A 27043-nucleotide genomic window follows, 5' to 3' on the forward strand; every position below is an offset into this window, starting at 1 on the left:
TGAGAAAGGGGAAACAGATTGTGCTCTGTAATGAAAATTAGACCTTAGTTCCCAAAGCAAATAAATTTAATCAGCAATCTGTCAAAACAAACTGCAGTCATTCTAGGGTAATTGAAACACTGCGACATCACCATCACTTCCCCAACCACACATCCCTACCTGATTTACTATTTAAAAATGTTCCATGCTTTGGTATTTTAAAAAAACACTTTTGCCAAGAAGTTAGTAAAATGAAAAATAATATTGTAAAAAGGGAACTTGGCAGTCTGCCTGCTACAGACTTAAAAGAAAATCTAGTCAATAAACACTTGTTTACAAGTTTATAAATGACACAAATATAGGCGAGAGGGCAAACGGTGCATGTCAGAGTCTGCAGAGTGATATAGACAGTTTAAGCAAATGGGCAAAATCTTGGCAGAAGGAATAGCATATAGGGAAATGGGAGGTCATGCAGTTTGGCAGGAAGAATAGAGGAGCTGAATATTATTGAAATTGAGAAGACTACAGCAAGTTACAGAACAGAAGGATTTGGGAATGTTTGTTCATGTATCATAAAAGTCTAGCATCCAAGTTCTGTGGGTAATGTGGAAGGCAAACGGTCTTTATTTCAAAGGACATGGAGTATAAAATTAGGGCAGCTTTCCTAAAATTGTACAAGGCACCAGTCAGACCACAGCTGGAATACTGTGAACAGTTTTGGGCTAATCTAAAAAAAGATATGCTGCCATTGGAGGCAATGCAGAGAAGGTTCACTAGGCTGATACCAGGTATGGAGGGACTGTCTGAGGAGGAGAGGTTGAGTAGGTTGGGCCTCTATTTGTTGGAATATAGAAGAATAAGAGGTAACCTTATGGAAATATTCTTAGGGGACTCAACAAGGTAGATACAGAAATGATGTTTCCCTTTGTGCAAGAGGGAATAAAGGGCATAATCTCAGAATAATGGGTCATACATTTAAGAATGAGATGAGGACGAATTTCTTCTCTCAGGGTAGTGACACACACAAAATGGGCAGAGGAAAAGACTGGGTTGATAGATCAGTGGTCCTTGCTCACAGGGTCCACTGAGATGGTCTTTTTGTTTTGTCTGGACATGCCGCTCTTTTGATTCTCCTTCTCCAGATACTCTCACCTGCTTATAGAAGGTCCAGGGTGGCTGAATCACACTTATAAAATCATAGCTTACAGCAACCATAAAACATGCCTACCTTCAGGTCTGAGATGCTTTTTACCGCAGAGAAAGAGAGACATCTGCCTTTGCACAGATCCAATCGCTTCTGTGAGAACACTTATACCCTAAACTGTTCAGCCAACTGGGAACCAATCACACAATTGTTTGCAGGCTTTTGTCATCAATAACTGGTCACTAGTCCACTGGCTATTCAGTTATTTGTTATAAGCAAAGCTCCATTTGTGTACACCCATTGGCTTCAGTTCATCTGGAAACTAGGCATCACCTGGCATCAACCTAGGCACCAGAAAAGACAACAGCAGAAACAGTCCTGTCAACCCTGCAAAGTCCTTCTCACTAACATCTGGGGGTTAGTGTCAAAGTTGAGAGAGCGGTCTCACATATTAGTTAAGCGACAGCCTGATATTGTCTGTAAGATATGATTCGGAGAGCATGGCTACGTCCCAGACACTATCACCATCCCTAGGAATGTCCTATTCCAATGGCAGGACAGACCCAGCAGAGGTGGCAGCACAGTGGTATACAGTTGGGAGGGTGTTGCTCTAGGAGTCCTCGACATTGATGCCGGACCTCGCTGGCTTCAGGTTAAACATGGGCAAGAAAACCTCCTGCTGATTACCACATACCGTCCTCCCTCAGGTGATGAATCGGTACTCCTCCATGTTGAACAACACTTGGAGGATGCACTGAGGATGGCAGCGGCACAAAATGTATTTTGGGTGGGGGATTTCAATGTTCACCACCAAGAGCGGTTCGGCAGCAGGACTACTGTTCGAGCTGGTCGGGTCCTGAAAGACATAGCTGCTAGACTGGGTCTGCAGCAGGTAGTGAGGGAACGACGTACTTGACCTCATCCTTACTAATCCGCCAGCTGCAGTTGCATCTGTCCATGATAGTATCAATAACAGTGACCATCACACAGTCCTTGTGGAGTTGAAGTCCCACCTTGACATTGAGAATAACTTCCATCATCTTGTGTGGCACTATCACCATGCTAAATGGGACAGACTTTGCACAGATGTTGCAACTCAAGACTGGGCATCCATGAGGCGCTGTGGGCCATCAACAGCAGCAGCAGAATTAAGAACAAAGAACAAAGAACAAAGAACAAAGAACAAAGAACAAAGAACAAAGAACAAAGAAAATTACAGCACAGGAACAGACCCTCCGGCCCTCCAAGCCTGCACCGACATGCTACCAGTCACAACCAAAACCCCCGATCCTTCCGGGGGTCGTATCCCTCTATTCCCATTTTATTCATGTATTTGTCAAGATGACCTTTAAAAGTCACGACTTCCATTACCTCCCACGGCAGCTAGTTCCAGGCACTCACCACCTTCTGCGTAAAAAAACTTGCTTTGTACATTACCTTTAAACCCTGCCCCTTGCACCTTAAACCTATGGCCCCTGGTAACTGACCCTTCCACCTTGGGAAAAAGTTTCTGACTGCCCACTCTGTCCATGCCCTTCATAATCTTGTAGACCTCCATCAGGTTGCCCCTCAACCTCTGTCGTTCTAGTGAGAACAACCCAAGTTTCTCCAACCTCTCCTCATAGCTAATGCCCTCCATACCAGGCAACATCCTGGTAAATCTTTTCTGTACCCCCTCCAAAGCCACCACATCCTTCTGGTCGTATGGCGACCAGAATTGAACACAATATTCTAAATGCGGCCAAAGGTTTTATAAAGCTACATTACCTGACAATTTTTAAACTCAATGTCCCGGCCAATGAAGGCAAGCATGCCGTATGCCTTGTTGCCTACCTTCTTCACTTTCAGTGACCTGTGTACCTGTACACCCAGATCCCTCTTCCTATCAGTACTCTGAAGGGCTCTGCCATTTACTGTATATTTTCCATCCGGATTAGACCTTCCAAAATGCATTACCTCACATTTTTCTGGATTAAACTCCATCTGCCATCTCACTGCCCAAGTCACCAACTGACCTATATCTCTAATCCTTTGACGGTCCTCATCGCTACCCACAATTCCACCAACCTTTGTGTCATCGGCAAACTTACTAATCAGACCAGTTACATTTTCCCCCAAATCATTTATATATATTACAAACAGCAAAGGTCCCAACACTGATCCCTGAGGAACACCACTAGTCACAGCCCTCCATTCAGAAACACACCCTTCCACTGCTACCCTCTGTCTTCTAAGAAAATTGTACTTCAGCACAATCTGTAACCTCATGGCCCAGCATATCCCCCACTCAACCATTACCATCAAGCCAGGGGATCAACCCTGGTTCAATGGAGAGTGCAGGAGGGCATGCCAGGAGCAGCAGGCTTACCTGAAGATGAGGTATCAATCTGGCGAAGCCACCAAACAGGACTACTTGCTCGCCAAACAGCGAAAGCAGCAAGTGATAGACAGAGCTAAGCGATCTCACAACCAACGGATCAGATGTAAGCTCTGCAGTCCTACCACATCCAGTCGTGAATGGTGGTGGACAATTAAACAACTCACTGGAGGAGAAGGAGGTAATGATGGAAGAGCCCAGCAAATCAGGGCAAAAGATAAGGCTGAAGTATTTGCACCATATTTCAGCCAGTAATGCCAAGTGGATGATCCATCTCGGCCTCCTCCAGTGGTCCCCAGCATCACAGATATCAATCTTCAGCCAATTCGTTTCACTCCACGTGATATCAAGAAACTGGATACTGCAAAGGCTACAGGCCCTCACAACATTCCGGCAATAGTACTGAAGACTTGTGCTCCAGAACTTACTGCTCCCCTCACCAAGCTCTTCCAGTACAGTTACAACACTGGTATCTTCCTGACAATGTGGAAAATTGCCCAAGTATGTCCTGTAGACAAAAAGCAGGACAAATCCAATCTGGCAAATTACCGCCCCATCAGTCTCCTCTCGATCATCAGTAAAGTGACGGAAGGTGTCATCAACAGTGCTATCAAGCAGCACCTGCTCAGTGACGCCCAGTGTGGGTTCCGCCAGGGCCACTCAGCTCCTGACCTCATTACAGCCTTGGTTCAAACATGGACAAAAGAGCTGAATTATAGAGGTGAGGTGAGAGTGACAGCCCTTGACATCAAGGCTGCATTCGACTGGGTGTGGTATCAAGGAGCCCTAGCAAAACTAGAATCCATGGGTATCAGGGGGCAAACTCTCCGATAGTTGGAGTAATACCTGACACATAGGAAGATGATTGTGATTGTTGGAGGTCAGTCATCTCAGCTCCAGGAAACCTCTGCAGGAATTCCTCAGGGTAATGCCCTAGGCCCAACCATCTTCACCTGCTTTATCAATGACATTCCCTCTATCATAAGGTCAGAAGTGGGAATGTTCACCGATGACCACACAATGTTCAGCACCATTTCTGACTCCTCAGATACTGAAGCAGCCCCACGTTCAAATGCGACAAGATCTGGACAATATCCTGACAACTGACAAGTGACATTCACACCATACAGATGCCAGGCTATGACCATCACCAACAAGAGGCAATCTAACCACCGTCCCTTAATATTCCATGGTGTTACCATCACCGAATCCCCCACTATCAATATCCTGAGTGCTATCATTGACCTGAAATTCAACTGGACTCACCACACATACAGTGGCTACAAAAGCAGGCCAGAAGCTGGGAATACTGCAGCGATTAACTCACCTCCTGACTCCTCAAAGCCTGTCCACCATCTATAAGGCACAAGTCAGGAGTGTGATGGAATACTCACCACTTGCCTGGATGGGGGCAGCCTCAACAACACTCAAGAAGCTTGACACCATCCAGGACAAAGCACCCACTTGAGTGGCACTTAATCCACATGCATCCACTCCCTCCACCACAGGTGCTCAGTAGCAGCAGTGTGTACCATCTACAAGATGCATTGCAGAAATTCACCAAATATCCTCAGACAGCACCTTCCAAACCCACGACCACTTCCATCTAGAAGGACAAGGGCATCAGACATATGGGAACACCACTACCTCCAAGTCACTCACCATCCGAACTTGGAAATATATCATCGCTCCTTCACTGTCGCTGGGTCAAAATCCTGGAACTCCCTCCCTAATGGCATTGTGGGTCAACCTACAGCAGGAGGACTGCAGCAGTTTAAGAAGGCAGCTCATCACCACCTTCTCATGGGCAACTAGGGATGGGGAAGAAATGCTGGCCAGCCAGCGACGCCCACATCCCACAAAATGAATACCAAAAAAGGCTTTCATTTTGAACTACCAATTTTGTAAACAGTATGTAGAATTAGTATCAGGTTACTTGCTTTTAAATGCACGGGAATCTTTCAAACAATCCTGTTTCTTCCTTTCGGACCACAATCAGGAATAAAGAAAACTAAAACATACAGTCTTTACATTATAAACCAATTTTTAAAACAAATGTAACATTTGCAATTCTGGTACCACTTCTATATCTAAGGAGTGCTTAAAGATTACAACCAAGAGCTCTACACTTCTCGTTCATTTTTTTAACAAAAATCATTAACAGGATAAAAGGGCAAAAAGGTATTAAGGCATTTGGGGAAATCAGCACATAGTGTGTTAGGTCATAGATCAGCCATGATCTCACTACATAAAGGAACAGGTTCAAAGGGCGAAATGGCCTCCTCCCATTCCCATGTTCATGCTCTTCTTAGAATTTGCTGTTTTTTAAAAAGTTTCTAGCCCCTTACACATAGAGGGGATATCTCTTCTTGTCCATTTCCTGCACCAAAGATTCTAGGACTGAATCAGCAAACCTTGGAGTCCACTCTCTCCATATTGTGCCGAGTCCTTCCCAAATCAAACTCATTTCTATAATGACTTCTAGAACCTGTTCGAGCCAAAACACAATCCTTGCCTTGCAGGCTGGGCCTTAAAAGTAGTACAGGCTATCCTACACAGCTAGCTCTCCTTTAACGTGATAGTTGCATTCTTTTGTCTGACCTTGCGCTACAGAAAATCACGTTATAGGGAAATCACTATATCTGTACAGCAAAAAGTTTGCATTATCCAAACAGCATACACTATTCATCAATCGCGTCACAGCTAATTTGTGTTACAAATCATGCATTATAGCAGAACTACCTGTACTCATTCTAGTATCTCACTATTTTGTACCTCTGCTCAGGTGGTCAGCCACTCAGCAGCACATTTAAATGGCTGCAACATGGAACCAAAGATAAATGAGGGGACAGCACAGAGTCTGCCTACATTCAAAGCAAACAGATATGGGTTAATTGCACATCGTTATCCCAAACCTTTTCTCAGGTGCTATCAAATTTTCCCCCAAAGATTCCACAAATGAAATTCTGGAGATATCTTTTCAGCGTTCAATTCAGGGAACCCTCAATTATTGGCCCTCCTCGCTGGGTTCATCATGATAAGATACTCTCCCACATGCTACTTTAAATGCTCAGTGTTGTAATTTCTCTCTATATTAATTTTTGCATTTTTGGATGCAGCAAACTCAACGATTACACATTTCTTTTGAGCAGCTGTGTCACGTCAGCACTGCTGTCTGCTGATATACTGACCGCACCCATCACTTTTACGGGGGGCGGGGGGAAGAAAAAGTTGATTGACTGCACACGGCGACTGCTGATCATGCTCCAGTTACAGCCTTAATGTTAAGAGACACTCGCAAAAGAGGAAATACCCATTAGTAATTTTACTATTACTCAACATTAGAGGTTAACATGACCACATTCAGCATTTCAATGTTTGTAGGTGATATTTTCAAATCAAGCTGGAGGCCACAAATTTCTCTAAACAGCCCCAGTAAAGTGGCTTTTAAGAAACAGGAAATAGGAGCAGGAGTAGGCCATTCATCCCATCAAGCCCACTCCATCATTCAACACGTTCACAGTTGAACCTCTATCTTGATACCATACACCAGTTCCCTTCCGTACCCCTCAACTCCTTTAGCCTCTAGAAATCTATCACTTTCTTAAATATATTATGACTTGGCTTGCACAGCCTTCTATATGGTAGAGAATTCTACAAGTTCACTCCCCTCTGAGCAAACAAACTTCTCATCTCAGTCTGAAATGGCCTATCCCATATCCTGGGACCATGACTCTTTAGTCTGGAATGCTTGGACAAGTGGAATCATCATTCCTACATCCAGTCTATCCAGCTCTGACAGAATCGTAAGCACTTCAATGAGATTCCCTCTCATTTTTCTAAATCCCAGTAAAATACAGGTCCAGTCAGCCCAATCTCTCCTCATATGAGAGATCTGCCAACACAAAAATCAGTCTGGTGAACATTTGTCTTCCTAAGTGCTTACTGCACCTACATGAGTCTTTTTAAATGACTGATATATAGAACCATCTGTACATCAACCTTTCAAATCTAATCACCATTTAAATAATACTCTGCTATTCCATTTTCCTACTGCAATGGACAACTCCTCACTTATCCACCTTATACGGAGTCCACCACATATTTCAATCAACTTGAAGACTCTTTACATCCTTAACACTCACAATCCCACCTAGTCTTGTATCATCAACAAATATGGAAATATTACGTTAGATTCCCAATTCATATAATTGATATACGAGGTTGTTGACTTGCTTGCTGAGCTGGCATGTTTTCGGTCAGAAGTTTCGTCACCATGCTAGGTAACATCATCAGGGAGGCCTCATATGAAGTGTTGTTGTTCTACTCTACTTGGAATTTATACTGTCTGGTCCATTATGGCGAGTAGTGTCATTTTTAGTTTTGATCTGTATGGGTTTGTACATGGGGTCCAGTTCTATATATTTGTTGATTGCATTACAGGTGGAGAACGGTGCATGTCTACGTTTGGCTTGGGCTACTATGGTTACCTTGTCCCAGTTAAACTGATGGCCTTCATTTTTTTTTTTCCTTTATTCATTCATGGGATGAGGGCGTCGCTGGCTCGGCAGCATTTATTGTCCATCCCTAATTGCCCAGAGGGCAGATAAGAGGCAGCCACATTGCTGTTGGTCTGGAGTCACATGTAGGCCAGACCAGGTAAGGATGGCAGATTTCCTTCCCTTAAGGACATTAGTGAACCAAATGGGTTCTTCTGACAATGGATTTGTCATCATTAGATTCTTAATTCTAGATATTTATTGAATTCAAATTCCACTATCTGTCGTGGCAGGATTTGAACCCAGGTCCCCAGAACGTTATCTGGGTCTCTGGATTAACAGTCCAGTGATAATATTGCTAGGCCACTGCCTCCCTCTGAGTGTACAGATATTAAGAAAAGTTCATCATGCCATTTTGCTACTAGCTGATGTTCAGGTATTCTGATGGCTAGTTTCCTTCCTGTATGTCCGGGGTAACGTTTGTGGCAGTCGTTGCATGGCATTTTGTAAACCACGTTGGTTCTGCATGTTGTGGGAATGGGGTCTTCAATCCTTGTAAGTGTTTGTCGTAGAATGGCTGTGGGCTTGTGTGCTACCATGATTCTTAGTGGTCTTAGGAGTCTTGTTGTCAGTTCCAATATGTTCTTGATGTAGGGCAGTGTGGCCAGTACGTTAGGGTGTACTGTGTCCTCCTGTTGTTGTCTGTTAGTAGGCATCTACGGATGAAGTTGCGGACATATCCATTCATAGCAAAGATTTTGATTAGGTGCTCTTCCTCTTTCCTGCGTAGTTCCAGAGTGTTGCAGAGTGTCATGGCCCGTTTAAATAGTGTCCTAATGTAGCTTTGTTTGTGGACATTGGGGTGGTTTCTGTGGAAGTTTAAAGACTAAGGATTGAAGACCCCATTCGCACAACAGGCAGAACCAAAGTGGTTTACAAAATACCATGCAATGACTGCCACAAACATTACATCGGACAGACAGGAAGGAAACTAGCCATCAGAATATATGAACATCAACTAGCAGCAAAACGGCACAACGAACTTTCCTTAATATCGTACAGCCAGACAAAGAAGACCAGTTTAACTGGGACAAGGTAACCACAGTAACCCAAGCCAAACATAGACACGCACAGGAATTCCTGGAGGCATTGTTCCCAACCCGTAATGCAATCAATAAACATATAGAATTGGACCCCATATACAAACCCATACAGATCAAAACCGGAAATGACACTACTCACCATAATGAACCGGACAGTATAAATTCCAAACCGAGTAGAATAACATCGCTTCATCGGAGGCCTCACTGATGATGTTACCTAGCATGGTGATGAAACATCCGAACAAAAACAAGCCAACTTGGTGAGCAAGTCAACAAGCTCATCCACAACCCAAGCTACAAATCTTTGCTAAAACTATAATAGATATATATTGTGAATACCTGGGACGCAAGCACTGATCACTGCCATACATCACTCATTACTGTCTTCCACCTTGAAAATAAACCATCTGTTCCTACTGTTTCCTACCTGCTGATCAATTCTCAATCTATTTTCTCTCAATTTACAATCTTTCTCATGCAATTCACTAAAGCCTGGTATTTTCAGTATGCTGTAAAAGGTTCTAAAGACTGGCAATTGAGCATATGATGGTAGGTTATTTCAAGTTTTCCTCTGGTATCCAGTTGCCAATCTCCTCCAGGAATAATAAGATTGACACTTCCATGTTTGACATTAGCACAGGCAATTCTGGATATCCATGAAAATTTCTGAAAGTAGTAAAATGTCTGAAGTTTCTTTCCTTTAAATTGATCAGTAACCCATTGCGGTTATTTGCCATTAACTGCAGAGCAAAACAAAAGTATTACGAGAAAACAACTTGTATCTGGTTTTGCAGTCACACAACCACAACTCAAATATCAAGATCGGATTTCACAATGCTAACCGCAAGGCTGAATAGACTTTCACAGCAAATGCACATTTAGTAAACATTACATGATTATTCCCAGAAAATGGATCATGAGAGAAGAAACTATACTGTAACTTTCACTTGGTCACCTTAGTAACAACCCCAATTGATCTTCTCCAGAATAAAGGAGTGTTTACATTAAAAAAATTGCATCTGTATTGCGGATTTTTAAAATTCTTCACTTATCTTGAGCTTTATTGTGTCGTTCAATAGTGTTTTTCATTCTTTTCACTTTCTCTCCCATTCCTTACTCATAAGCCTAGACAAAACTTAATATACTAGATATCAGACAAAAACACATTGACGCTGCATGTCTTGCCCAAACCTGCTGGCCAAAAATGTTTTTTAATTTGTTTGTTCATGGAACGTGGGCATCACTGGCCGAGTCAGCATTTATTACTCAACCCTAATTGCTCTGGAGAAGATGGTGGTGAGTCATCTTCATGAACTGCTGCAGTCCATTTGTTGTATGGCCACCCGTTGTCCTGTTAGGGACAAAAGGTCGGTGATATATTACCTGGAACAGAACAGTCAACAGAACCATGTATAGATTTTTAGTGTGATTTATATTTCTAAGTAGTTTTTGTTTCATTTAGAGTTCTGAGAGTGATGTCTGAAGTGTTGTTCATATGCATTTAGATGAAGTTTCGAATAAATTCTTGGTGAATAATTCATTGCTTTTGAAAACATGAATAGAAGAGTTAAAAAAAAATTGAGCTGCTACCTAGCAATGATGCGTTCAATGGCACATGGGGACAGAGACAAGCAGTTCCACACACAGAAAATGCTGGCGAAACTCAGCAGATCTGGCAGCATCTATGGAGAAAGAAGCAGTTAACATGGAGTCTGGTAGGACTCCTCTTCTTAGAAGATGTAGTTTCCCTTTAGAAATTCAGTGTGTGAGGGTTTCTTTCGAAGAGAATGCATTTGAAAGGTGTTTTTTTTACAGAGGAAAGGCTTGTATTATCAGCAGTACAGTTTAGTACTCTCAGGGCAGGAGAAAGAAACTCCATGAAAAGGAGTGGAAGAGGAGTTTAAGGAACAAATGTTAAGGAATAATCAAACTATGTTAGCAATCTGTTCAAAAGGGTCTCATGAAGCCACATTTACTAAAGATGTTATCACCAAATGAATATGGAAGCTTGCTGGAAAGAAACAGTATTCAGTTGGCATGGCTATGCTAAGAACTTTAAAGTGGAAACAGAGTGAGCCTTCACTAAGGTCCATAGAGCAGTAAGGTTCTTGTTGATGAAAAGAGGATTGAGTCGTTATTTCCTATATTTGTAATAAAATTAAAACTGTTCAACTAATTACTAGAAGAATGTAGGATAGTTTCTGAAGAAGGGTCTAGGCCTGAAACGTCAGCCTTCCTGCTCCACTGATGCTGCTTGGCCTGCCGTGTTCATCCAGCTCTACACCTTGTTATCTCATTATAGTTTCATTCCAGTTCACAGAAAGTGGTGACAGGTTGTCTGGAAAGTTGTTTACATCCATTTAAATAGGGCATTTAAAAATAAACTCTTTAAAAGGTGAGTAACTCAGTACTTTAGAAAATGAAGTAGAGGAGCAAAAAAAAAACAAAAAAAATTGGGCTGTTGGTGTCCTATGGCACAAGGAGGTGGAGGCAGAAAAGTTATTTTCAAAAGACAGAACCGTCAGAAGGTTGTGTGTAGATTTCTCTCAAAGAAAAGCAGGTGAGAGAGAATTCCTGCAACATCAGCAGTACAGTTAAGCAGTCTCCAAAACAAACAGACATAGTCAGAGGAAAAGTAGTCCTGACTGGCTTAGAAGTCAGTAAGCGAAAAGCTCCAGAAACAGATGGCTTTAGAAGGAATATATCTTATGAGGCTGTTGAATATGCAAGTTTAAAGAAACATGTGTTAAGGAGTAAGTGAGCTGCATTAGCAGCTTGTTCAAGGATTTCATGAAGCAACACTAACTGAAGAAGATTGTGTTGAGTGAACGTAGATGTTTGCCTGAAAAAAACCACATAGAACTATGCCCACAGAACAAGAAACTTGAATGTGGAAACAGGGTGACACTTCACTGAGGTTTGAGTATCTGAAAGGTTGTTGATGACAACAGGGTTGAAACTTGATTTCTGATTTTTGTAATAAAAACTGTTTCAAACTGTTTGTTTTCTTTGTGTGAGAGATAAACTTGATGCACTTTTAGCAAAAAGTACTTCAGCTGTCTCTTGTGACTATGTTTCATCACTAACCACCGTGATTCCTAAATTGCAAAAAAACTTATGGTCTATCAAAGTCAGGTCTCATTCTCAAATCTGACCCAAAAGCTCACCTGAGTGGACTGTATGATTGTCAGGTCATTAATGCAGGAGAAACCAGCACCCATGGAAGACCGCAGCCCTGCAGTCCCAAATGTCATTCTGCAGCACAGGCGGTCATGCAGTTCCTTCTTCTTCCCATCACGTAGCAATTTCTCAATCTCAGCTTTAGTCTTAGGATTCTGGGGACAAGAAAAGATATTTTTAATCAAGAAGTCGATTTAAAAAGTACAACACAGCAAAAGATCTATTGGTAAAAGACCTTTTCTTTTTCCCAATTAACAAGAATAAGTTACCTGCCTCACTACCACACAGTTACATCTATGTAGAGTAGCTCACTGTTTTATTCATTTAGTAGTAAAAGATAACAACTGTTGTTAGAAAATCTTTTTAAAATGGATTAAACTGGTAAAAGTATGCCAGCATGCTTTGTTCACAATTGCTAGAGAGCCAAAAGTGCTAGTTTTCAAAAGATCTTTGCTTAGACAGAGAATGGTAAATATTCTGATCAAGAAACCTTGCCCATCCCAAGAGAAGTCGGACTGGAGGAAGGCAACAATGACAAACAAATAGGGCAACAAAGAATATGCCAGTAAACTGAAATAAAAGCAGAATATTATGTTTGCTAGAAATCTCAAAAAACAAAAGGTGCTGGAAATACACAACAGGTCTGTCATCTGTGTTATCACTAAAATAGAAGCTATTGGAAAAAGTTCTGAGGGACAGAATTAATCTCCACTTGAAGAGGCAGGGATAAAACCAAGGATAATCAACATGGCTTTGTCAAGACCTGGCAGAAGAGTCAATAACTGGGGGATTGGATCTAAAGGTAAAGGTAAAGTGCAGGAGGCTTAGAACGATTTGTTTCACCCAGAGGATGTTGGGTATCTGGAACTCCTTGCCTGAAAAAGGATGGTAAAGGCAGGAGCCATCACAACATTTAGGGAGTGCTTAGGTAATCACTTGTAACAACATGGCCTGTAGTTTTACATGCTAAGTGCTTAAAAAGAAGGACAAACAGTAGATGGGTGTTTGATGATCACCATGGATGCAATGGGCTGAAGGGCCTCTTTCCATGCTGTAAAAATGTCTAAGGCAACAGTGTTATCATGGAGTTGAATGTAAGCTGGGAGAAGGCTACTAGGCCAGTAGCATTGACAGCTGGGTGCTCAAGTTGGAAACTTGAACAATGCCTTGGAACATTTAATGAGATTAGTCAGTTGATGTGGGCTAAAAGGACCCCTGCAGGAGGGATTTCCAGTCAAAGCTTTGCTGCTGTCAGCAGTTAAGATGATAACACTACCTTTAACAATAGCTCAGAAAGTGTACTAGTGTAATGGAAAATATACAGGTCAAACCAAATATGCTTAAATTTTTCTGTCCAGAATCATCTCCAATTATCCTAAACAAAAACAAATTGCTGGGAAAACTCAGCAGGTCTGGCAGCGTCTGTAGAGAGAAAGCAGAGTTATGTTGCGGATTCAGTGACCCTTCAAGGCTTTTGTTCCAATTATCCTAAACTTAGTTCCAAAATAAGCAACATGTCATGTTGATAGCACTTTTATTTTGCAGTTGAAGCTCTGAATTGGTAACATAAATAACTGGTTTGATTGAAACAAGGGACCATGATTATATTAGTCTCTCCAAGTACATCTGGTGCCAAACCAGAGGTTGATAAACTTAAATTCACTTAAAACTCTTTTGTCCATATCCTTATTTATACTAAGGAACTGTTCATCTATTACTCTGTTTGATGTCCTATATTGGAAAATAGTCCAGAAATAACCTCATTTAAAATTCTTACCCTGGCTCTTAAGTCTTCTTAATAGACTTGTACGTGAACCAAAGTCCCACTCCTCCAATTCTGATATTATGCACATCCCAGATTTCAACTGTTCCACCAACAGCAACTATGCCTTCAGCTGCCTTGTCCCAAACTCTGCAATTTGTAATGCAAAAGCAAAATACTGCAGATACTGACCACTACTGCTGGCTAAGTATTTAGCAGTGACATTTGCAACCTTCATTTTCAGCCCACCCACAAAAATAGTTACATACAGCTTAGGACCATTAGGCTGGAATGAAATTTCTGATGGTTGCTGCTAATGTCCTAATCTTGTACTAGACATTGGAAAGTGCTGGTGTGTAAATTTTAGTTGAAGAAAGGATTCAGAATGTGATGATTTCTGTCTGATATAAACCAACCCATTCAGAGAGGTTATTACACAGCTCTGGAACAGGTAGGGCCAGGACATCTGGTCCAGAAGTAGGGACACTACCAATGTGCCACAAGAGCCCTTCAGAATGATAATGCCCATGGGTGATTATCTAACAGCTGCTCAGTGTTTAAGTTCAGTAATTTGCCATAGTATCAGGGGACTACTATCAAGATAGCTAATGTGCATCATGAGGAGATAACATTGGTAAATTTCCTTTGGACACACCTTAGGAAGGAGGAGGATCGAAGGAAACTAGCAGATAAAACAGTTGCTCTCAATATCCTGCCTGCAATTTATTGTACCAGCTATGCATTTTCTGGAAATAAACGATGACAGTGTTTACTCTAGGATAATGTTCAAATGGAGAGCTAAATATAGAGTTGGTGCCAAGCAGTAATTAGTAAAAAAGGCAAGTACAGACAAGTATAGTGTGCAACATTATCCACAAAACGCAAATAATTTCTTTAATTCAGCATTGTACAAGTGAAAACTGAAAGATCTGCGGATGCTGTAAATCAGGAACAAAAGCAAAAGTTGCTCTAAAAGCTCAGCAGGTCCAACAGCATCTGTGAAGAAAAACATCAGAGTTAACGTTTCGGGTCCGGTGACCCTTCCTCAGAATTGTATAAGTGAACGTTATCAGAGAGGAGAAAATGAGGAAAACATTCAGGTAATGATAGGGATCCTTCTTTAAGCTAAATATCCAGCAGAACTTTCAGGTAGAAAACTAGGATTGAAAAGATGCCATCTGCACGATCACTAATGTCTCTAGGAAGATTTGAAGAAAAGTCACCTTCACATTAATGCTGTACAATTGTTGATATTAACAAGTTTAAGGTACTTGTCATTTCTCTCCAATCACTGAATGGTGAAAAGGACACAGAGGCCCAATTTTGACACCAGGTTCAATCAGCTTCATATTACCAATACTGACTACATTCAACAAGCCTAAATACTGGTGGAACTGCAGCAGTATTACAACCAATTGTGCCAAATGAGGGCACAATTCTGGCCAGTCAAGCTGGCTGTCAAACATCTTGGACATCCCGAAGCAGTACTGCAGGGCTACTTGGCATCTGGAATAAATCACCCCTCCTTGCACAAAGATAGAAAGTGAGAGAAAAATGACTAAGACATATGTAGCACAATTTTCTTTCCTAGTGAACTACAGGGTGCACCAGCATATAGTTTACCAAAATCGGAATCTAACAGGCCTGGACTAATGATCCAGAATCATAAGATCAAATCCCAACACAGCAGGTAAGAATTTAAACTCCATTCATTAAAATAAATCTGGAATTTAAAAAAAGCTAGTGTTAGTTTCATGTTTCAGCGTTACAACTATATTGCCATTAACCACCATCTGCTTTACTTCTGTATTTTAGGGAAGAAAATCCAAGGTCCTTACTCACTGTGGGCCTCTGCTGTGGCTCTGGAGTCACATAAATGTGGCTGACTCTCAAATGGCCAAGCAGGGCAATTAGTCATACCCAACCATAAGAAGAGTAAAATTGGACAGAGCATCTAAACTTGGGTACTAGATTCAGACACAAAAAGCAAAACCTGTTTGGATGAATCTATAAAGTCCACCTCATTAATGTTTGGGGGCTCATGCCACATTGACAGGGCAGCCCCATAGACCAATCAAGGAACAGCCTGACACAGTCATAGTCACATCTTATCTTCGAGACATTGATAAAGACTGTTCCACAGACAGGCATCCCAAGAGGTAGTAGCACAGTGCTATGCCCGTGAGACAGGAGGGACTCTGGGAGTTCACAAAATTGACCCTGACCCACAAAGAGTCATAGCAGTAGACAGAAGATGTGGCTGATCCCATTAAACACACTTAACGTCAGCTCTGATGAAGAATTATCTAGACTCGAAACATTTGCTTAATTTCTCTACATGGATGCTGCCTGACCCGCTGTGATCTCCAGCACTTTTTGTTTTCAGTGGCTGATCCCATTATTGCTCTCTCACAGCTGATTAACCAGTACTCCATATTGATCATCAAGTGCTGTAGGTAACAGCAGAATGCAACTTATTCTGGCTAGAAAATTTCAATGTCCATCACTAAGTGTAGCTTATCAACAACATTGCAGACCAAGTTGGACAGTCTTCAAGGACAAAATCTTCCAAGCTGCAACAATGGGAAGAGAACCAACATGAACGAAAAACTACCTCACTACTTGACAGTCCGTGTGGATATGTTCTCACCTTCTAGAACCCCCTTCTGCTGTACTGTTTGGCACTATTATTTGTGTTGAATGGGACAGATTCAAAAGCTGACATTCATGAGGTGCTATGGATCACCAGCAACAGAAAAAAAAATTAATCCATCCGTAATCTGTAATTCCATGACTCAGCAAATTACACTCCACCGTTCCATAAAGCCAGGGGACCAGCCGAGTACAGAACAGAATGACAGGAGCAGAACTACACAAACCTAAATATAAAAGAAATGGAGAGGCTGAAGAAGCTAAAATACAGCAACCATACCATCATACTCAGCAACCTTCCGCTAATTCAACTCACTCCCTTGAGATACCAAGAAGCAACGGAGTGCACTGGATACAGCAAAGGATGCATACCTCACTAATTTAGCTGCAGTACTGAAGAACTGTGCCCCAGAATTAGACACACCACTAGCCATGTTGCTGTAAAACAGATCAACTCTAACAAGATGTGGATAAACGCCAGATATATTATGTGACAAATCCAAATATTACTGCCCAAGTGTCCCGAGTTATACCTAGCACAAAATAAGTTGGTTGTGGATTTAGAAATTAAGATCAATTCAACCCCAGGACATCTTTGCATGACATCTTCAGGGTAGTCTCCAAGATCCAACCATCTTCAGCCACTTCATCAACATAAAGGGACTCACATTGATGACTGCAGTCAAGTGCACAATCCTTACAGATTGAAGCCCACAGAACTGTCTGAACAACTGTCAGACTTGGAATGATTAGTTGCAAGCAACGTTTAAATCATTGTAATATCCTGGTATTTCCAACTCCAACAAACAAATTCTTACCACCTTAAACTATGTGACAATAAGATACAGGAGCAGAATTAGGCCATTCAGTCCATTGAGTCTGCTCCGCCATTTGATCATGACTGATAACCCCATTTCTCAATCCCATTCTCCTACCTTCTCCCCTAACCTTTGATCTCCTTTCCACTCAAGGACTTATCTACCTCTGTCTTAAATACACTCAATGACTTGGCTTCCATGGCCCTCTCTGGCAATGAGTTCAACATTCATCACCCTCTGGCTGAAGAAATTCCTCTTAATCTCAGTTCTAAAGGATCATCACTTTACTCTGAGGCTGTGCCCTTGGGTTCTAGATTCTCCTACTAGTGGAAACATCTCCATCCAGGCCTCTCAGTACTCCGTAAGTTTCAATGAGATTCCTCCCTCATCCTTCTCAACTCTATCAAGTACAGACCAGAGTCCTAACCACCTAAACCTCATATGACAAGCCCTTCATCCCCAGGACCATTCTTGTCAACCTCCTCTGGACCACCTCCAACACCAGAACATCCTTCCTTAGATACAGAGCCCAAAACCACTCTCAATATTCTAAATGCAGTCTGACCAGAGCCTTATACAGCCTCAGCAGTACATCTCTGCTCTTGTATTCTAGCCCTCTTGCACTGATTGCTAACATTGCAATTGCCTTCTTAACTGCTAAATGAACTTGTGTGTCAATCTTGAGAATCTTGAAGTAGGACTCTTATGTCTCTTTGCGCTTCAGATTTCTGAAGCTTTACCTCATTTAGAAAATAGTCTAAGCCTCTATTCTTCCTAAGTGCATATATTCACACTTTCCCCACTCTGTATCCCATCTGCAACTTCTCTGCCCGCTCTCCTAACTTGTCCAAGTCCTTCTGCAACCTCCTCACCTCCACACTACCTATTCTTCCATTTACCTCTGTGCCATCTACAAACTTTGCAACAATGCCCTCAGTTCCTACATCCATATTGTTAATATACAACATGAATAGCTGTGGTCCCAACAATGACCCCTGCAAAACTCCCCTAATCACCAGCTGCCATCTTGAAATAGACCCCTTTAACTTCTCACACTGCCTTTTGCCAGTCTGCCAACTCCCAATCCATGCCAGTACCTTGCCCCTAACTCCATGGGTTCTTATTTAGCAGACTCCTGCCACCTTGTCAAAGGCCTTCTGGAATTCCAAATAGATCACATACAATGGCTCTCCGTTGTCTAATTTGCTTGTTATCTCCTCAAAAAGCACTAACAGATTTATTAGGCACGACCTCACCTTGAAGTCATCGTGTTGGTTCAGCCCTATTTTACACTTCCAAGTACTCTGCAATCTTATCCTTAATGACTGATTTTAATATCCTACCTTAGACTAAGGTTAGGCTAACCAGCTACAACTGTTACATAAGCCATTTTCCAATTCTCTGGGACTCTCCCTGACTCCAGTGATTCCGAAAAGATCACCACCAATGCCTGTACAATCTCCTCAGCTATCTCCTTCAAATTCCTAGGATATAGTCCATCTCATCCAGTGATTTATCTACTTTTGCTCAACATTCAACAGCATTATCATAATTGAAACCCCCAGCAAGACCCTGGTTGTCATCACTGACTAGAAACATTGTGGCTATGTGAGTGGTCAGAGGCTGGGAATTCAGTGACCAAGTATCTCATTTCCTAACTATAAAAATTACCTTCCAGCCATCGACAAAGGCACATCAGCAGTGTGACAATACTCCCCACTTACTTGTGGACGTTAATAACACCCATGAGAAATCATTTTGATAAACACCCCTTTGACTACCTTAAAACATTCATTTTCTCCACCAGTTCACCTCTGTAGTGCAGTGTGTGCTAGCTGCAAGATACAATGCAGTAACTTGTTCAGAGCTCTTTGATAGTACTCTCCAACGAATGACCTCAATGACTAAAGAATTCTAAGGTTTTGGAGTAGATTTGTAGCTCGGGTTGTGGGTGTAGAGGTTGTTGAGGTTGGTTGTCTCGCCGAGCTGGTTTGTTGTTCCGCAGACGTTTCGTTACCGTGCTTGGTAACATCCTCAGTGCAGCCTCCGATGAAGCATCAGTGTTTTTTCCTGGTTTTTAAAACTCTGGGGTCCATTGAGATGGATTGCCTCACTTCCGGTTTTCCTTCCTAGTGGAATGTATACGGGGATGAGTTCAATGTGTTTATTAATAGCATGCTTCTAGGAATTCTAGTGCCTGTCTCTGCCTAGCTTGTCCCAGGATCTTGGTGTTGTCCCAGTTGAAGTGGTGGTTCTCCTTGTCCATGTGGATCGAGATGAGTGAGTACTGGTCATGTCTTTTTGTAGCTAGTTGGTGTTCATGTACTCTTGTTGTTAGTTTCCTTCCTGTTTGTCCGACGTAGTGTTTCTCGCAGTCTCTGCAGGGGATCTTGTAAATGACATTTGGTCCTGTCCATGGCGGGGAGTGGGTCCCTGGTTTGGGTGAGTAGTTGTCGTAGGGTTGACGTGGGCTTGTGTGCCACTCTCATGCCCAGTGGTCATAGGAGTCTTGTGGTGAGTTCTGATGTGTTTCTGATATAGGGTAGTGTGATGAGTGTGTCGGGGCATGTAGTCTCTTTATGATGCTGTTCGTGTAGGCATCTTCTGACCCAATTCTTTGGATATCCATTATCCTCGAAAACCTGGAAGAGGTTTTCTTCTTCTTCTTGGCGTAGCTCCGTGTTGCTGCAGTGTGTTGTTGCCCTTTTAAATAGTGTTCACACGCAGCTTCATTTAGGTGTGCTGGGATGGTTACTGTTGAAGTTCAATAACTGGTCTGTGTGTGTGGCTTTTCGGTGTACTTTTGTTTGCAGTTCCCCATTTGTCTTGCGCTCTACCATGACGTCCAGTTTTATAAGTTTGTGTGTCTGTATGTTTGTGTTTGAATGACAACACTACTTGAACAAGAGCACGATCCCAGTGAATCCATCGCCGAAGACAACATGCCCAAACTATTGGACCTATGCCTGACCACCCACTTCACTTTCAACGGCCACACATATGAGCAAATCAATGGGACACCCATGGGATCATTTATCTCTGGACTCATAGCAGAAGTAGTGATGCAAAGACTAGAAAGAACTGCCCTTCCGCAAATCCAACCAAAACTGTGGATACGCTACGTAGACGACACCTTTGTCATCATTAAACGGACCAAATTAGAGGAGACACAAACTTACAAACAACACCCTCACCAGAATAAAATTCACCAGAGAGGAGGAGAAGAACAAACAGCTCCCATTCCTGGACGTCATGGTAGAGCGCAAGACAAATGGGGAACTGCAAACAAAAGTACACCAAAAAGCAACACACAGACCAGATACTGAACTTCAACAGTACCCAGCCCAGCACACACAAACAAAGCCGCGTGCGAACACTATTTAAAAGGGCAACAACACACTGCAGCAACATGGAACTATGCCAAGAAGAAGAAGAATACCTCTTCCAGGTTTTCGAGGATAATGGATATCCAAAGAATTGGGTCAGAAGATGCCTACACGAACGGCATCAGAAAGAGACTACACGGCCCGACACACTCATCACACTACCCTATATCAGAAACATGTTGGAACTCACCATAAGACTCCTACGACCACTGGGCATGAGAGTGGCACACAAGCTCACGTCAACCCTACGACAACTGCTCACCCAAACCAGGGACCCACTCCCCGCCGTGGACAGGACCAAATGTCATTTACAAGATCCCCTGCAGAGACTGCGAGAAACACTACGTCGGACAAACAGGAAGGAAACTAACAACAAGAGAACATGAACACCAACTGGCTACAAAAAGACACGACCAATACTCACTCATCTCAATCCACATGGACAAGGAGAACCACCACTTCAACTGGGACAACACCAAGATCCTGGGACAAGCTAGGCAGAGACAGGCACTAGAATTCCTAGAAGCATGCTATTAATAAACACATTGAACTTGACCCCATATACATTCCACTACGAAGGAAAACCGGAAGTGAGGCAATCCATCTCAATGGACCCCAGAGTTTAAAAACCAGGCGGGAAAACACACCGACGCTTCATCGGAGGCTGCACTGAGGATGTTACCAAGCACGGTAACAAAATGTCTGCAAAACAAGAAACCAGCTCGGCGAGCCAACCAACCTCAACGACTAAAGAATTGCACGGGAGCACCAACTCCTGCAGGTTCCATTCCTAGTCGTACATAATCACAAAGTCAAAATCTTGAAACTACCATTGGGAATACATGTCTATGTTTAAGGACAATGTTTAAAAAAGAAAGAGGATGGAAGGGATTGAACTGTTCGGATATTCTCTGGATTAAAAATAACGTGATTTCTTGGAACTGCGTTTCACCATACGTGGACTACATCCCACCTCTAAAATTCCTATAGTCAAATGTTCAACGTGTGCTGCAAGACCTCTGCTGTTTTTTTAAACCAGAAAAATCAAGTGACTCGAGACAAGCACTTTAAAAAGGAGACAGAGCAGGAATTTATTGCTGTCCTTAATGGATTAGACGCTAATATAAATGATTGCCCAGCAACCAGTGTTGGATTTAGAATTCTGCTTTGCATACCCATACAGCAGTGTATAAGGAAAACAATCCAGAAGCTACAGGTTCTTTCCTGAACTGGAGACAGTAAGGAATGCAGATGCTGGAAGCCAGAGTAAATAAATGTGGAGCTGGAAAAGCACAGCATGTCAGACAGCATCTGAGGAGTAGGAAAAAGAAAATCAATATTTCGGGCCGAAACCCTTCGTCAGAACTGGGGAGGGGGAGGGGAGCCCAGAAACAGACAGAGGAACTGGGGTGGAAAGAGGAGGATAGGTGAGACGGAGATAGGCGGATGCAGATAGGGGGTTATTGTGATTAGTCAGTGGGAAAAGTGGAGCAAGTAGGTGAGTAGGAAGATGGACAGGTTGGGGGAGGAGAGATTTTAAAGCTGGTGAAGTCAATATTCAGGCCATTGGGCTATAAGCGCCCAAGGTGAAATATGAGGTGGTGTTCCTCCGGTTTACATTTGGCCTCAATCTGACAGTGGAGGAGCCCAAGGATGGACATGTCACCAGGGGAGTGGGAGGGGGAGATAAAGTGGATGGCAACTGGAAGGTCAGGTTGGTTGGTGCGTGCAGAACACAGATGCTCTGCAAACCAGTCTCCATGTCAGCGTTTGGTCTCCGTGATATAGAGGGGACTGCTTCGGGAGCAACAGGTAGAGGAGGTTAGATGAAGTGCAGGTGAATCTCTGCTGGATTTGGAAGGACTGTTTGGGGCTTCGAACGGAGGTGGGAGGGGAGGTGTAGGGGCAGGTGCAGCACCTCGTGCGGTTGCAGGGAAAGGTACATGCTGCTGTGGAAGGATTGGTGGGGAGTGTGGAACTGACGAGGGAGTCGCTGAGTGAACAGTCCCTGAGGAAAGCAGACAGGGGTGGGGAGGGAAATAGCTTTTTGGTGGTCGGGTCTGATTGAAGGTGGCAGAAATATCAGAAGATGATGCGCTGTATTCAGAGGTTGGTGGGGTGGTATGTGAGGACCAAGGGGACTCTATCCTTGTTGCTGGCGGGAGAGAGTTTGAGGGCAGAAGTGCACGAAATGGGGGAGATGCAGATGATGGCATCCTTACAACAGAGGAGGGGAAACTACGGTCTCTAAAGTAGGAACATATCTGGGAAGTCCCAGAGTAGAATGCCTCGTTCTGGGAGCAGTTGCAGCAGAGACAGAGGAATTGAGAGTAAGGTACAGAATTTTTGCAGGAGGCTGGGTGAGAGGAGGCGTAGTTGAGGTAATCGTGGGAGTCAGTGAGTTTGAAATGGATGTCAATGGTGAGTTGGTTACCAGAGATGGAGACAGAGTGGCCCAGGAAAGGGAGGGAGGTGTCAGAAATGGTCCAGGTGAATTTGAGGGCACAGCGGAAGGTGTTGGCGAAGTTGATGAACTGTTCAAGCTCCTCATGGAAGCATGAGACAGCACCGATACAGTCATCAATATAGGTCCTCACGTACCACCTCCTGGCCAAAGGATGGACATGTCACCAAGGATTTGGTGAGGCCAAATGTAAACTGGAGGAACAACACCTCATATTTCGCCTTGGAAGCTGATAGTCCAATGGCCAGAATATTGACTTCATCTTCAAAATCTCTCCTCCCCCAACCTGTCCATCTTCTGACTTACCTATCCGCTCCACCCTTCCCACTGACCAACCACAATAACCCCTACCTGCATCTCATCAACCCTCTCCCCAGCCCCACCCCCTCACTATTTATTTCCAGGCTCCCCTCCCCCTCCCCAGTTCTGATGAAAGGTTTTGATTCTTTCCTGTTTCTTAGAAAGCATCCTTGGGGAAGTGTGTCCCCATATCCGAGTATTTGTGTCTGGTAAATCCTGTACTATTGGACTGTGACCATAGCCAATTCTCAACAACTCAAATCCAAGTTGATCGTAATCAAAACAGGAGATTTAATCAGTTAAGATATGTCACAACACCTCTGTAGCAGGTGGGGCTTGAACCTGGACATCTAACCCAGAGGTAGGAACACTCCTACAGCACACAACACCTCTATAACTGGATATTTATCAAACCTTTGTTTCTTTTCACACGTAGGTTTCTCCCTTTTTGGTGTGGGTGTGGTTGGAGGAGTGAGCAGACGTCTGATGTTTCTTTTAGTTTTGACAGTAGTACTAGAAGAGCAGCAAGTGGCTATTTTGGTCATAAAACAACATTTACACTGAAGGTTCAACAGGTGGAGAAGTGGATATGTCAAAATAACAAATTGAAGGGCACTCCATATGAATAAATAGGGCAGACAATTTAAAGGCACAAACAGAGATCTAATTGCCATTACAGAAATTTGGCAACATGGCGTCCAGGGATGGGGTCTGAATATTCAAAGGATATTTGATGTTTAGAAAGAATATTAAATATTTTGTATGTTTCAAAGAGATGGACAGGACCAATACAGGTAAGGTGTTTGCCCTGGTCACAGAGTCTAGAAATAGGGGACACTATTTAACATTTGAAAAAAAAAGGGAATGTCACTTAGGTCAGAGAGAAGGAGAATTTGTCTTAGTGAATCTTTGGAATTCTCGCCCACTGAGGCTGCTTTGAAGGGGGACCTGATTAATTTCTGATTATCAGTGGCATACATGGTAATGGCAAATAGCTGGGTAACAGGAATTGAAACGTTTGATCAGCCATGATTATAACCAATGGTGGGACAGCTCGACTGGCCGAACAGCCTACAGTTCCTACGTTCTATTCCTCTAGTCACAGTCATAACACAACTGTGGGACTGCTTTCATTACTCAGATTTCAGCAATTCAGGAAGGCAGCTCACTACACTTCAATGACAATTACTGGTGGGCAACAAAAGCAAGCATCACCCACTTATCAAAAAGAAATTTACCACAAGTCACAAATGCCCAACAAGTCACAAATCAAGAACATTAATTTAAAAATTCTTTCCTATAAATTGCCATTACAGAGTCATTCAGCATTGTCCAACTTGTCCATGCCAACCAAGTTTCCCAAACTAAACTAGTCCCACTTGCCTGCAGTTGGCCCATATCCCTCTCTAGCTTTTCTATTCTTGTACTTGTCCAAATGTCTTTTAAATGGTGTAACTCTACCAGCGGCTACCACTTCCTCTGGCAGTTCATTCCACACATGAACCACCTTGTACATGAAAATGTTGCCCCGCAGGTCCCTTTATATCTTTCTGCTCTTACGTTATAAATTTGCCCTCTACTTTTGAACTCCCCTACCTTAGGGAAAACTCTTTAGCTATTCACCTTTTCTATACCCTGCATGATTTTAGAAACCTCTCTAAAAGGTCACCCCTCAACCTCTTATGCTCCAGTGAAAAAAAGGGCCCAACCTATCCAGCCTCTCCATATTTTTGCAGCAATAAATTAAACTGAATTAAAATTTACCCTGTTGTCATTATAGATCTTACAATAAAGAAGTTCTAATTCATGATCAGAAATATCTAAATTTTCCAACATGAGCATGTTTCCACAATCTAGTTTCATTATCAGGCCTGGGTATAAAATCATTGTAAAAGGATTGAAATTTTTTTTGCATCAGTATATTAAAAAGCATTTTCTGTGACAAACTCATTAAACTGAAGGTTTATAGATAGGTGATGGACCCTAGCCAGCATACAGTATCTAAAAAGGCAACAATCTTGAAAAGTTAACATGGCCTTGCATAGCCAAAAGACACATTCACAGCACAAAATGTTCTTTTTACTCATGTTTAAAGATGAGCTCTTTCTTTATTCAGCTCATCCACTGCAAAATTTTAGCAGGACATGAAGCTTCTGTCAGAAAAAAAAATCAAACCCCAGCAGGAGAATCAACACTTTATTAGAAAAATGATAAAGATTTTCAAGTATAAGGCATATGACCTTTTCTAAACAGCTTTTATTTTGATGGCTCCCCATTTGATTTTTCTCATCCATCGATCCCTCTGAAGGTGATTACATATTGAAATTAGATGGAAAATATTCAGTGGACTGTTCAGAGATAATGATTTTTCATGTTATCATACAGAGATCAGAAAATGCTTTTCCCTTTGCATTCCAAGTCATAGCAAGCAATTAAAGTACCTTGATCAAGACACCAGAACAGAAACAGTCTATTGGGTCCAGTCTGTGTTGGCATTTATCCTAAAACAAAATTGTGCTAGTCCTATGGGCCTCTGTTCCAATTTTACTTTATTCTTTGCTCTTCAATTATCTACAACCAATAAGTGAGAATCAGAGTGCCGGAGAAACTCAGCAGGTTTAGCAGAATCATTGGAAATGAATTACAGTCCAATACACGTCTGGCTGTATTCTAGCCATGATCCTTTACTTATTAAAAACAAAAGGGAACTGAACTGCCCATTATTCATCCATTTGTGGGAAGGAATATTTTATTATTGGGAAGATTCTTTACTTTTCCTTTCACCACTCACCAATTCTTGATGACTTTGTTCATCTCCTTGGCACATGGATGTTCAGATCAAATGGTAGGGAGAGTGAGAACACAAAATGCATCTTGAACGATGACCTTTACATTCCCAGATTTATTTTCAAAGGCTAAAGTACAAAAGGTGATGCCTTCTAAAATCGGCAGACAGATAGCTGATTAATTGGCTTTCTTTCCTGCAAATTTCATTTCCGAGACTACCAGCAAGTTCAAATAATTATCGTTCATTGATGGTTAGTTTTGAGGGAGGAACAGAGAAACTGACACAGCACATTCCATGGAGACCAGCAGCTCTCAAGTCCTTTCGTTTCACACAGACTCCTCCCAAACAACTGCATCAGATGTCATCACAGCCAAGCCCATTTCTTTCATTATCCACCTTTTACAAGAAAGATTTTCTATTGGCACTGGCTAGGTGTAGACCTGTAGTAGGAGTGCCCATGATTTGACCCTTACTAAACCAGGACAAAATTAATTTTCATGTTCATAATGGTTTATCTCTGAATCAGAGAATAAATTAAAGTCATGAGGGGGACACAAATCCTTTGGACACCATCATCAACTGCTCCTTGAT

At 42.4% G+C, this 27043-nt stretch overlaps 1 protein-coding gene across 2 annotated transcripts in view; it reads right to left on the reverse strand.

Annotated features, from left to right (window-relative positions):
- Positions 1–27043, reverse strand: part of pgm2l1 (phosphoglucomutase 2-like 1) — a 97622-nt gene that overhangs the window by 61195 nt on the left and 9384 nt on the right. For both annotated transcript variants that reach the window (XM_048597968.1, XM_048597967.1), the window contains exon 2: positions 12270–12437. In XM_048597968.1, coding sequence (XP_048453925.1) covers positions 12270–12356 — 87 coding nt within the window. In that variant the 5' untranslated portion in view covers positions 12357–12437. The remainder of the gene's footprint in view (positions 1–12269; positions 12438–27043) is intronic.

This window comes from Rhincodon typus, chromosome 6 (assembly GCF_021869965.1).
Source record: "Rhincodon typus isolate 14 chromosome 6, sRhiTyp1.1, whole genome shotgun sequence".
NCBI lineage: Eukaryota > Metazoa > Chordata > Chondrichthyes > Orectolobiformes > Rhincodontidae > Rhincodon > Rhincodon typus.